This window comes from Ciconia boyciana, chromosome 8 (genome assembly GCF_034638445.1).
Source record: "Ciconia boyciana chromosome 8, ASM3463844v1, whole genome shotgun sequence".
NCBI classification, from domain to species: domain Eukaryota; kingdom Metazoa; phylum Chordata; class Aves; order Ciconiiformes; family Ciconiidae; genus Ciconia; species Ciconia boyciana.
The window spans coordinates 967,668-981,521 of record NC_132941.1 but is presented as its reverse complement, the minus strand read 5'-3'; the positions used below and the strand labels follow the sequence as shown (position 1 = coordinate 981,521).

Here is a 13,854-nt window from a genome sequence, read left to right as displayed (position 1 = left end):
TTATTAAAGATTCAGAATACTTCAGCTATCACCTGCACTACTAAGCATCAGTTTGTAAAGATTAGGTCAAAATAAGCATTATGAATAAAGTAAACAGCAAATATTAACTTCCTACAGAATAACTGCTGAATTAAAACAATATTCAATTAGCTTGCAGCCTAAGCAGCTGTAAGTGAAAGCATAAGATGGGAAAATTAGGCTTAACAATTTTACTGGAAAACTGGATGGAATTAGAAATAATTTCCATCAAAATATAAAAGCTGGACAATCTCTAAAGAAAAAATGAAACTGGTTGCTTTGACTAAACACTTTGAATCAGTTTTCACCAGATGGACAGCATCAGTTCAATTACTAGGTAATGTGTGCCAGCACATACACTAAATAATCTTCATAACCTTCTTCCACTAAGAATTACACATTGAATATGGGGGTGTCAGAACTGACTAAAAAAAACCCAAAAAAACAGGCTTCAGCTTTTTCCAAATTTCCATAAATTCAAATTCCACTGGCACAGAATGTATGCACACATACATACATTATTCTCTGTACAAAATTGTAGTCTCACGAGAAGAGATACCATGTTAGGAGATGTCTGCATCTCTCTGATTTAACTCAACTAGCAATAGGACAAGAGGAAATGGCCTCAAGTTGCACCAGGGGAGGTTTAGATTGGATATTAGGAACAATTTCTTTACTGAAAGGGTGGTCAAGCATTGGAACAAGCTGCCCAGAGAGGTGGTGGAGTCCCCATCCCCAGAGGAGTTAAAAAAATGCATAGACGTGGCACTTTGGGACATGGTTTAGTAGGCATGGCGGTGTTGGGTTGATGGTTGGACTAGATGATCTTAAAGGTCTTTTCCACCCTTAGTGGTTCTATGATTCAAATCACAAGGCTTGGGCTCACAGAGAGGCATCTATATAAATCTGCAGCTTCAGGGCAAGGGCCCAACACCACGGCAGACGTGAGGGCACATACCAAGCACTATTCTACTCCCGTGGTACAACATTCAAATTCATATTTGAATGATGGCCTGGCGTGGTGTTTGGCACAGATCTGGACTTGACCTAAACCAACAGCTGATGACACATGCTAAGTGGTGAAAATGATGGCCTTATGCTCTGCTTATCTTTCTTTTGGGTTCAAAGATTGCCCACATGTGGAATTAGGGTTTTGAGGCAAAAGTTACTAAAATATCCAGAAAGAGAAGGGATTGTACTGAACTTTTTTTGATTTCAACCAAGGTAGTTTCAGCTTTATCGATTTTTTAACAGCCAGTTAGGAATAGCCTTAAATTTACCTTCAAATCACAGTAATCCTGCACAAAGGATTTGTATTACTTGAACCGAATTGTATCAAATTCATATGCAGACACAACCAAGTGACCAGAGGGGAAGAAAAGGGGAACAGTTTAAGTGAATACAAAATTTCATATTGTTAGCACATGCTGCAATAGATCATAGTCCTTTAAAGGAAGCACATATTTCTAAACCAATGTGAATTTCATCATTTAGCTTAAAATTTGGTACAGCTTTTATTTGTTTCTTTCTTAAAGCATCTAAAGTTCGGACTTAAGTTTGCAGAGTGACCAGTTACTACAGGAACATTAAGTTTTCATTCTTTTTCTACACTAGGAGCAATCATCAAAAGCAGACAGTCCTATCACACCTGGTAACAGGATCTCTACTTCTAGCACATGAAGAGACACTCGTTGCCTATGCAGACAATGTCTACTTCCCTTCTCATTCTGGCAAACCCACGTTTGGAGGCAGTGAAAAAGTATCCCTCAAATCGGCTATCAAGAACGGTTTGGAGAGACTGCAGCCCATGCTTGACAGGTTTCTGGGCTGCACTTAGCCAAGATAACTACTGGAAAGCCAACTTCCTAAACACCCAGTCAGCAAGCGTGTCTTCACGCTACATCTCCCGACGGCACTAAAACCTTTGTGAAAATGATGCCTCATCTTGCCATAATAAGGTAGTGAAATTTTGCTCAAAGACTAGATGACGTGTTTACCTTGCCACAAGAACAAATGTAATGAATTAACTCAGAGTCTCCAGGTGACCAGACGCTAAATAACATTCCAGTTGTCTGTGATTGTAAATTCAGTGCAAATTGTTCATTCTGAACGTTTGCTCTGTACCTAGCAAGCATATAATGCAGCCAGCAACCTCCCTAGTTGTAACCCAGAGCTGAAGGGAAGGTAAGTTTTTCTTTGCAAATGCCAAAAGGATTATTCTGTTCGTGTCATTTTTCCTGAGCGAAAACTAAAAAGTAAGTCACAGAAAGGATATTAATGTTTTCACTGCATACGAGATAACAGTTGCTAATAATGGTAGGTAAAGAGATGATACTCGGTTCTAAGGTTTCTTCAAGAGCTTGATTTCAAATTAACAAGCCTATTCTCTGTTACGGAAGAAACACAGATGTCATTTCAGAAACAGTCTCTTCAACATCTCTCCTACAAACTCCCCTGGCAACCAAAGCAGTAAGCTAAAGTATCTGTTGATATTTCAATGGCCACTGTTATAAATAAAAATATTTTCTATATAATGTATTGTTCCTTTTAAATCTGGATTTAATTACATTGGTCACAATGGCCAGTTAAAATAATTTTAAAAATCATTCAATTAGATCAGAGAACAGTTATGGCTGCTTGGGTTCCTCACGTGTGGTTTATTTTTTAGTTTGTTCAGCCTGTGGATAATTGCAGCATCTTTGTGATGTGTTCTATTTTAGATTACTGCCAGGCAGCTGTTAAGTGTGTATCTATCTTAATATCTATCTTAATATCCATCTTTCTCTGAGAAGTTCACATGTGAATGCAAACAAGAAATCCAGAGAAAATAATTTCTTTGTAGAATATGTCTTTCTAATCACAGCTTATACACACACATCTAATTTAACAGTGACATCGATGGCAGATTCACTGGGCTGCTCTTACTGGGTTGTGACACTCTGGCACAACATAAGGCAACCACATCATCACACCCAGCTACGACGAGCTGACACAGAACTCTGAGTAACCAAAGGAGAAGAGTTAAGTAACCAAAGTAGAACAAAAACCAGAGTAGAATCTACTCTGATGAGCAGATCTAATGTGAAAGATAATTTTTGAAAATATAGACAGAAGTCTAATAATAATTTTCACCATTTTTAATGTCTGAAAGTTTGTCAACAGAGTTAGATGATACAATCTACTTCCAAGTGACTTACACTCATAAATGCATGACACACATGAAAAGCCCCCTCAAAGATTTTTGGTGGGGTTTTTTTGTTTGTTGGTTTTTTTCCCCCCAAAGTGATCATCACATCCCATTATTTCAGTGACAACAAAATCTAAACGTGCAAAACCAAAATTGTCAGTCAATGTCTTCCTTGGTCAAAATACACAGGACTTCCATTCTTCAAAGGAGGAATTGGAAGGAAACATTATTCCTTTCATGCGTTAAAAAGCCCCAACAAAAGACACTTGGCATCCAAATCTCTGAAGTTACAATAATGAATTTCAATACACCTGTACCGTATCTCTATACCTGATGATTTTACCATCATTTTACAAGGTGAAAACCAGAGACAGGTTAGTTAACTTGCCCATGTGAAGCTGCACTTACCCACTGCACTTCCAAGACGAGCACTCTGCAGCATGGCGAGACCTCCTGCCTGGCCCAACTGTGTCCACGTGCCCCACCTGACCTTGGGGCACGCCAGGCACCAATACCAGGCTAACCTGACTGCTCCTGGCCTTCCCTGAAATAGCCTTGACACAGTCTGCTGCAAGGACAGATGGCACGTGCAGCCAGCCTTAGTTCAGACTGCACGAGACACACACGATGCACGGAGCTGGCTCTTGCTCCAGGCCTGGCAGCAGGCTGGACTTGCCAGGTAAACAAGCCCAACTCATTTCCGACTGGACCGTGTCTTAAGTGACTCAAGACAAAGACCATTTCCTAACCAGACAGAACTACCTGAAGCATAACTGGCTGTGGCTCTTCAAGGGGCAGAAGTGCAATTCTAGAGGTTCTACTGAACTAAAGTTACGTCTTCCCAATCTAAGACCAGATTTCTTTGCGGATGCTGCCCAAGATATGCTAAAGCTTCCTGGCTTTCAGATCCAAAGCTTGATGGCTCTTCTGTTCTTTCTGAGAGACAGAGTAGAGTTCATTAGAAGGGAGAGCCAGAATTCACAAGCATTGTTTGCCTCGTTCCACTGCAGTAACAAAGTAAAACATCTAAGTCGTCGTTGGCGACAGCAAGATGGAATACATGTAACACTATTCCATAACCTACAACTGACCTATGGAGTTCCAGAACATCTTTCAAGGATCACGAAGATCAAAGGGAATTATTCTGTGATAGATCAGTAAAGATGTATTTCAACTGAAGAACTGAGTGAAAACATCTGCCTTTTGACTACGGCCTGCTAATGCATGGAAGGTACCCTTTGAGGGGAACAGAGGGTGAGATGATCTCATGTCTGGGACTTAAAGCCAGCAACAGAAACAAAACCTCTTTACCAAGAAAAAAAAAAAAGATAAATTTCTTCATAAGATAAGCTGCTTATGTCATTATGTAAAGTAATACAAGGAGTACAAAGTCTAAAGCCTCCAGGTGAAGAGCTGAACATTTGTTTTTGTTTTCCCGTCAGATGTGAGGTAGCGCTTAACAGATACGGTATTTAAGAAAACCTCGGTTCTGCAAAGATTGTATTTTTACTAAGTCCAAAACTTAAACACTGGAATAATTTAGAGATTTTTTCAACCAAGAAAACACAAACAAATTCATTGTCTCAAAAGCCTGATGTAAGTAAGCCCAACTGTACCCATTTCACAGATTTTTTTTTTTAATTTTTAAACAGAAACCAGTAAGTGGCTCATCAGAAGGTTTAAAAAACCCTGTATGTCAGTGCTGGAATCTCATGGTAATTTTTAAGTTTGCAGAACACTGGTCTATACTCAGACATTAAATAGTTCTTCTCTTCTGCAAGACAAATAACTTCCAAGCAAACAAGCCCGTATTTTTAGAAACCTTTCTTTAAAAACAGACCATCACTTACAATCACTGAGACAAGCAACAACAGAGCTGAGCTCCTGGATGTGAAACTTGTGCTTGACTCACGGGCCAATGGAGTTTAGCTGTATTTTATAACAGACCTTCTAGAACCCAAGTCAATCTAATGCTTACTGTTGTAGTATCCTGCAACGGCCAGTTCTGGAGCATCTTTTCGAGAAGCGCCTGGTTTATCATCACACTATTACTGCAGGAGCACTGGCTTCACGCCTTCAGGTGGGTAAGAAAACTGAAATGCTATGAACCCAGGCTCACATTTGCAGTATTAGTCAGACTTAATGTGAGAAAGGTAAGATATTCAGTAGGAAAATGAGCACTGAGCTAGGTTCTCTTGCTTAAGAAATAATAGATAATTGTCTAATATTTCTGGAAAACCTACATGGAAGTGGTACATATTTTGATACTAATGGAAATCATCTTTGGAAATGTCTCTTTCACATCTAGCATTGTTTTCAGTGGGTTATATTATGCAATACTTTATATATAGCAACTTGCTGACTTCTACTTTGCTCAGACAGCTTAGTGTCTGCTTCTCTGTTGCCAGCTGAAATGACTTTCAAAATGAAATATAGGGATGTGAAATTAGTACAGGACTATACCAGAGGTGATGGTCAAACTGATAAGCAAAACAATACATTTTAAACGCTAATAAATAGCTAATCATTGACTAAAAATGCTAAGGAGGGTATGAAACACGGTTTCCCACAGCATTCTCCTGGAGAGACTGGCTGCTCATGGCTTGGACGGGTGTACTCTTCGCTGGGTAAAGAACTGGCTGGATGGCCGGGCCCAAAGAGTGGTGGTGAATGGAGTTTACTCCAGTTGGTGGCCGGTCACAAGCGGTGTTCCCCAGGGCTCTGTGCTGGGGCCAGTTCTGTTTAATATCTTTATCAATGATCTGGACGAAGGGAGCGAGTGCACCCTCAGTCAGTTTGCAGATGACACCAAGTTGTGCGGGAGTGTTGATCTGCTGGAGGGGAGGAAGGCTCTACAGAGGGACCTGGACAGGCTGGATCCATGGGCCAAGGCCAGTTGTGTGAGGTTCAACAAGGCTCAGTGCAAGGTCCTGCACTTGGGCCACAGCAACCCCATGAAACGCTACAGGCTTGGGGAAGAGGGGCTGGAAAGCTGCCTGGCAGAAAAGGACCTGGAGGTGTTGGTCGACAGCCGCCTGAATATGAGCCAGCAGTGTGCCCGGGTAGCCAAGAAAGCCAATGGCATCCTGGCTTGTATCAGGAATAGTGTGGCCAGCAGGACTAGGGCAGTGATCGTCCCCTGTGCTCGGCACTGGTGAGGCCGCACCTTGAATCCTGTGTGCAGTTTTGGGCCCCTCACCACAAGAGAGACATTGAGGGGCTGGAGCGTGTCCAGAGAAGGGCAACGGAGCTGGGGAAGGGTCTGGAGCACAAGGCTGATGGGGAGCGGCTGAGGGACCTGGGCTTGTTCAGCCTGGAGAAAAGGAGGCTCAGGGAGACCTCATCGCTCTCTACAACTGCCTGAAAGGAGGGTGTAGAGAGGTGGGGTCGGTCTCTTCTCCCAGGTAACAAGCGATAGGACAAGAGGAAATGGCCTCAAGTTGTGCCAGGGCAGGTTTAGACTGGATATTAGGAAATTTTACTTCACTGAAAGGGTTATCAAGCATTGGAACAGGCTGCCCAGGGAAGCGGTTGAGTCACCATCCCTGGAGGTATTTAAAAGCCGTTTGGATGAGGTGCTCAGGGACACGGTGTAGTGGTGGGCTTGGTAGTGTTAGGTTTACGGTTGGACTCGATGATCTTAAGGTCTTTTCCAACCTAAACGGTTCTGTGATTCTGTGAAATACCAACAAACAACTTTTCCACTTTTATCACAGGAGAAGATTCTTTGTCTTTTTGCATATTATACCCTAGTTAAACATGAACTTAATTGTATCCTTAAAATATCTGTCGTATTACCTGTTACTTAGTAAGAGGTGACTGTTTTGTCAGTGCCTAGTGTGATGTAAAGCCAGCAGAACAGAACATGGTGATCAGGAGAGTGTGCTCAAAGACAGCGGCCACCTTTCTCAAGGCTGCAAGAAGCTATTGTTCCTTGGCAAATCCAGGCCTGACTCTAGAGAGAGCTAAGAGAAAACTTATCCAGGACCCACACAGTAACTGTACTGTATCAAGGGCTATACAGCCTCATGTACAATGCTGGTAAATAAAGCTTTAGAAATATTGTAAGTTACTCTTTCCATTGACTTCAATTTCCTAAAGGCAAAATCCCAGTTAGATCTCAGCATAAACATACAACCACTAGGACCACAGTTATAGGCAGAAAATACTCAAATCATACTGAGATCTCTTAAGGAAGGAAAAAAAATGAAGCTTTAGTCTTCCTGATTCTGTTAGCAGTGTCAAGCACCTCCAAAGAACTAAGGCTCATTCCAAGTTCAGCCTGGAGGAAACTGCATGGCTGTCACCAAATAAGAGATAAGATAAACCCATGTTTAAAAATTATTTCAGCTTTTCAGATCCAAGGGTTTTAATATGAAACAGCGAAGAAAAACATTTAAAATCAGGAAAAATACCTGGACAAGTGTCCTTTTAAGGTGCCTGATGACTGGCTCATTCTCCAAAGATACTACAGTGGGGTCCAATATCGTGCGAACTACATGGTGGGGAAGCTGTTGCTACTCCCAGGTACATCACACAAGAGGACCTGAGAACAACAGCCTGGGTCAGTGCAGCATCTTTGGTAGTTGCTGGAAGAGAGTTCCTCCTTCCCATGCTTGTTCCTCTATGGTACGCCAATGTAAAACACACACAACTAACAATGCCTCCTAAAGCAGAACAAAAACCTGCATCTAGCAGTCTCCACAAGACAATCAAAAATCATTCTAAGTACCCAGCAGGCTCCCTCTGGGAGCAAAGAGGTAGAACTGGCACTGGCAAAGTCTACAGCAAGACTAACGACCGAGACAGAAGCTAGTTAATGTCAGGCTCTGAAGATGTCTTCTGTATAGAAAGAAACGATCGAGCAATGTGGATTGGTTTTCCCTACCAAGGGAAGAAAGTTAACAGTCCTGAGAAGCTGTACCTGGGAAACGATACTGGCTAAGATTTCAGCATTCCTGCCTCCACCTGCCGGCAAGGAGAAACGCTGCTGCTGAGGATTGCTGCTGCGAAGATCGTTCACGCTCTCTTAGCAACGAACGTTCATAACTGGAAGCAGCGACCGACATTACCGCATTGTGGCGGCAATAAACAGTGCTCCGCAGTACTTCTAATACAGGATAATCCACCTTGCAAAATTTGACACCTGCGGTTTATAACCCAGACGGTTGTTCGATGCCAGAGAGTTACTTACCTCTCTTTAAACAAGATGATAACAAATACACGCAGCAAGAATTCATACGTTAAACAAAATCAAAAGGTATATATTTTTCTATGCACGCTAATTACCTGGTAAATGACATCTTGAAAAAGAACTGGAAAAGTCAGTGCAGCATCTTCTAATTCATTTAGACTACAGTGCACTAATGTTTCATCCTATTAAAAAAATAAAAGATGGTATAAAAGAAAGAAAAGACTGTGAAAAGAATGTTGAAAATAGAAGTAGTTTTCTAGATTTTTATGCTCATTTTAAGGTAGGTTTATTTAGTCTGGAAAATGTATTTTTGTGCAACTGCCGTCAAGATTGAAGAAGAATTCTTTGAATTATTCATTTCATTATTCTTGCAGTTTTTGAAAAAAATCACTTGGAATTGTGTGCTAGGGGCATAATTATACAAAGATATTTTAATTTTGTAGGCTATCCTGTCATTCAGTTCAAATCTGCATCTGTCAGTTTGAATAATCTATCCATTCATATGACCACTAGAGGACATGCCAACCGATACTGTTCATGACAAAATAATGTTCCTGACATCATTAACAGGGGCTGAAACAACTTTCAAAACAGAGAGACTAAAAGAGATTATTATAAAGACAAATATATTTGCTATGAATATGTAAAAAGTAGATTTGTGCCCTCTAAGAATAAGAATGTTCTAAGAATTAAAAGATTCATTCTTGACTAATCTTGATGCAAGTCGTATGAAGCTGAATTTTCCTGTTTATTACATCTCATTTTTTTCCACGCTGAATTTAGGAAAGCTGTATGTGGACAGATAACTCTTTGTTTGAGACAATAAAAATTGTAATGCTGTTTTTTTGAACAGGATGTTAAGTATTCAACAAATACAGCAAGCATTCTATTCTTGCTGCTATTAATTTTTTATTAATGCAGACTATCACTAAAAATACTAAAAATTGTGTAACATTCAACAAGGCCTTTTTGTTTAAAGCAAACATTACGCATTTCAGCAACAAACAAAATAAATGAACTGCTACATACCCCCTGCTTTTGGTATGTGTTTATAAAGGTATTTACCAAGTCTAGAACTAATGAGAATTCTGGTGTGCTTCTTGTTTTCAGTGGAAGAGCTGGCTTCCTGTTAAGTTGTTCTTCTGTTAGTGGCGGAACATGTTTGATGAAATAATATCTGAAAAGAATACAGATTTTGCTGTAGGAATGTATATACATTATTTAACCATAGCTAAATGTAGCCCAACTTAGTATTTTGAATATTTAAGGCTGCACAAGAAATAAGTATTTTAAATTGAAAAAAACCCCACATCAATATACACTTATTTTTTTAAGTTAAGAGCTTTTGGAAATCATTACCATAATATAAAAATGTTCCAGCTAAAAAAACCCCTGTCTTAATCCAGTACCCAAAATTATCAATTTAATATTTTCAGTACCAACATTAGCACTTACGGATCAAAGACTTCCCAGTCTTCTTCATAGGTGGCTTCTGCATGAGCTGATGAGTAGCCACTATCTGGAGATACTGGTGCTAAAATTCAACGAAAATGACCAAAATAAAAAAATAAAACAAAAAACCACAAGAGCTAGTCTTATTAGTGCAGTTTTTAAAAGTTAAAATTTGCACTTGATACACGAGTGCCTCAGACAACAGTGAAAGAACTCTCCCTTCAGCCCTACCCCCTCAGTCCCCACGTCCCCTCTGCAACAGCATGCACAGCTCCTCAGGAAGCTGCCCGAGAGCTCGATGTCACCTCATGCTCCAGAACTCCATGACCTGGCCAAACTGGCAGCGCCCGCCTGACACAGCAAGGCATCCGCACAACCTCTGATGATGTGAACTACCTGGAGGCACATTCCAGCCTAAGAAGCAGGAACAACTCTGCCAGGCTGTAGCTCACTCCCACCTCACGGCTGCAACAAGGCAACAGACCAGATCCGAAGGTCTGGGTTGGACCTGTGGATCCCACGTCAGCCCCTCTACTCAGAGGGTGAATTTACTGCCTTGAAAGGAGTCCTCAAAAGCCTCAGGACTACTCAATTACCAGCGTGTTTTGAGGGTCTAGGGAAGATTTAGATAACTGTTAAGAATTTGATGCCAGCCATCCACAAAGAGGAGAAGCTGAATTTTATGGATACAATTTTTGTCAAAGAAGACGTATGATGAGTCTTTTGAAGAAAATGTGGAAAATTAATGTAGGATCTATACGTTTCTCATTCACTTCACCATGTTGTTCTAATATATCAAAGTGTTGCAAATTTCTCTTTCGTGATCAGCAAGTCTAGGGTGTGCATTTTTAATGGGGGGGTGTTCAATATTAATAAAAATGCCTTTCTTCTGGAATCTTTGTTTTCATTTGAAGAAATGTTATGAGGTCAACTGAGTTATACCAGGAACAAATGAGACTTGCCAAAACTGTATCTTTAATGCGTAAAAGGGAGTTGTCTATTAAACGTAAAAATCAATACTAATATTGTTTCCATGCCCTAAGCAATTGCGAGATATTAATTTATACAGAATGCAGGTGCTAGGATTTCCCTAAGAGTACAAACTATATACAGCTTCAATACTTGAGTCCACGGCAAGCACACATTTCTTACCTGTAAGTGGTGGCAGGTCACGGTCATTTGTTTCCTCCACTTCTCCTAAACCATTGTTGACAGTGGATCTGACCTGCACGGCTTGGCTAGTATATGCTGCTCCGTTGGTTGATGTTGTAGTACTTGTAGTAATCTCATCTACCTGTTCCATGTCAAGCTGTTTGACTATTTCTTCAGCTTCAACAGCTTGTCCTGGAGAATCTGATCCTGATGTTCCTGAATTGAGATTTCAGTACACTCACAGTCATTATCTTTAAGCTGAGTTACCTATCAGAATACTGATGGTCATTATTAACCACACAAAAAAGAGTTTCAGAGTAACTGAAGATAGTTGCACTTGCTTCACGTTACAAAAATAAGAACCAAAATTAAGACCATGACAAATGCCTTTTATGTTTGGGACAAGGAACTTCATACCCCGGGGTTTTTTCTTACTTTCTTCTTTTTTTTAAAAAAAAAAAAAAAAAAGGTACACTGCTAGATACTTACACCTATGAAAGAAATGTTCTAATGCATATAAACCTATTGCTTCTTTTATTAATGATCAACCCTTCTAAGAATTAAGGAGCCCTTTATCTGGCAATAGTAACTCTTGGTCTGTAAATCAGAATGAAAAGTGTACTGCCACTCAAATCAGCTTTTTCTTAAAAAAAAAAATCTATCATTCTTAGCTTTCACAGTATTGGCTTTTTAAATAGTACTCACCATTTTTATTTGCTGGTGAAAAAAAATTGAAAACAGGAGAAAATATGGTTCCCAGTAATGTAGTTCGTGGGGGACTGCCAGTGGCAGGATTATCTTCTAATTTTCCATTTTGCTTTACATGTTGGTTAGTCATTTCGTAACTCCCAGCTTCTGTAAAAGAAAAGTGGTGAAGTATAATACCATGCTTCTGTTTTTCACAGTTACATCCTCTCTTTTATTGTTATTATTTGCACTATAGGAAAGATCCCTCTTGCTCACAGTTCAACTTGGTCGACCAAAAAATTAGCCTAAGTATTTAATGGGGGGGGGGGGGAAGCTAGCAATTTAGAATCAACATAAAAACAAAATGCCAATTTTCAACACCATCTTAAGTTTTACACTACAAATTAGGAAGCCCTCATTGTTTATGTAAAGTATGCTATAGATTAACAAACAACAGAAGTTTAAATCCTTTAAATGGGCTTGATGATGGAAGACAGACTTTCAGATGCTGCGCACCTTTCCCAACAAATAGATGTCAGTATCAGTGGGACTCCACTAGATGGAAACAAGAGAAAGTGTCAGTGGAACTCCAATGGCTGAACCTCCAAACTTCACAAGATCAAGTCCATAATTTATTATTCTCAACATATATACACACACACATGTGCATAAATACAGTTGTGAAGTAAAATCATTTTTAGTTGTTATCACAGATAACAAAGGACATAGAATTAAATAAATCTTCACATTACAAAACATAACACGTAACCATTAAGGTTTTTTATAAATGTGCATGTACAGTAAAGTACATCCTAGAACTAAAAATTGCCATCTCATGGCTGCGATCCAAGACACAGCTCTGAGACTGAAATGAGAGAGAAGTTATTTACTTCACAGTAACAAGTCTTTGAGACGTCTGCCCATATGGAAGTAAGCAAATGTATTTTGTGCACATGAGCTGAGAACCTTTTTGTCAGCGGAGCCTGATGGAGCTGCACAAGTCCTTCACACTTCCCATCGTTTCTATATCAAATGTAGGGTGGGCCAGCTGCAACTCAGTGCCTTCACTAATAGGCAGTATTTGAACTAAGAACATCGTATCGCTGCAACAGCAACATGGGCTCCGTGTGCTCTATGTGCATATCTCAGAACACAGTCCATATATGAAGTCAACCGTTTCTCCTTCATCTTTGAGCACTGCCTGGGTGCATCACGCTGTAAGTGAGTGCATATCCACTCTCTCTCCAGGAGGCAAAACCCCTTAACTAACAGTAGCAAGTACGGGAAAATGGGGTTTCTCCTAAACCCGTGTTACACAGACAAGTGACAACAACCAAACAGGAAATTCTCTCACACTGTAACCTTTCCATCACTGAAGTAACTCATTTGGAGCTCTATCCTCTACTTAGCTGCCGACTTTTGCAAACCTCGTTGGACTATGAAATCTCTGAGACCTCTGCCTTGCTGACAGACTTGGCAGAAACCAGACAATGGATTCCCAAGTTACTGGGGGAATGGAGAATGAAGGAACGCTGACAGGCAGCACAATCACATTCAGTCTTGTTTCCTTAGAAAAGAAGTCTAAAAAATGTTTTTTTAAAGTCAGATTTGGAACCACAGCTGCTACTTTAAATGGCATTGAGCATTTTATCATGTCATTATTAGAGATATTAAAAAAGAAACAATTTTCACAGGGAACAGGGTTGTGGAATCTCCATGCGTAGAGATATTCAAAACTTGACTGGACAAGGCTCTGGGCAGCCTGACCTAACTCCAAAGCCAGATCTCACTTCAAGCTGGATCAACACTGCTGTGAGGGGAGCAGGGGGACTGGCCCAGATGACCTTTAGAAGTTCCTTCTGATCTAAATTTTCCTATGATTCTATGACAGAAACCTATCTATGTGTTTGACAAGTGCTTTCAATATCTAAGGACCCCTGGTTACTTCCACAAAGGTCACGAGTTGGGAAGCCATATTTCACTTTTTTTGTGAGAAAATGGGACAAGAGCTAAATCAAATAATTATCACTGGCTTTTTAGAACAATAATTTTTTTTAAAAAAGTTAAATTAGTTCTAAAATAGCTGGTCATGATCACATACCCAAATTGTTCTTACAAAGATACAATGGATGTGTCTGAGAAGTGATGTAACTGTTGCTTACAG

General features: G+C 40.1%; 1 protein-coding gene across 4 annotated transcripts in view; it reads right to left on the bottom strand.

Annotated features, from left to right (window-relative positions):
• Positions 1-13,854, bottom strand: part of CTDSPL2 (CTD small phosphatase like 2) — a 45,974-nt gene that overhangs the window by 6,348 nt on the left and 25,772 nt on the right. For all 4 annotated transcript variants that reach the window (XM_072869512.1, XM_072869513.1, XM_072869511.1 and 1 more), the window contains 5 exons: positions 11,709-11,858; positions 11,004-11,219; positions 9,855-9,933; positions 9,465-9,576; positions 8,495-8,581 (listed from right to left, as the gene is read on the bottom strand). In XM_072869512.1, the coding sequence (XP_072725613.1) occupies positions 8,495-8,581; positions 9,465-9,576; positions 9,855-9,933; positions 11,004-11,219; positions 11,709-11,858 (644 nt within the window). The remainder of the gene's footprint in view (positions 1-8,494; positions 8,582-9,464; positions 9,577-9,854; positions 9,934-11,003; positions 11,220-11,708; positions 11,859-13,854) is intronic.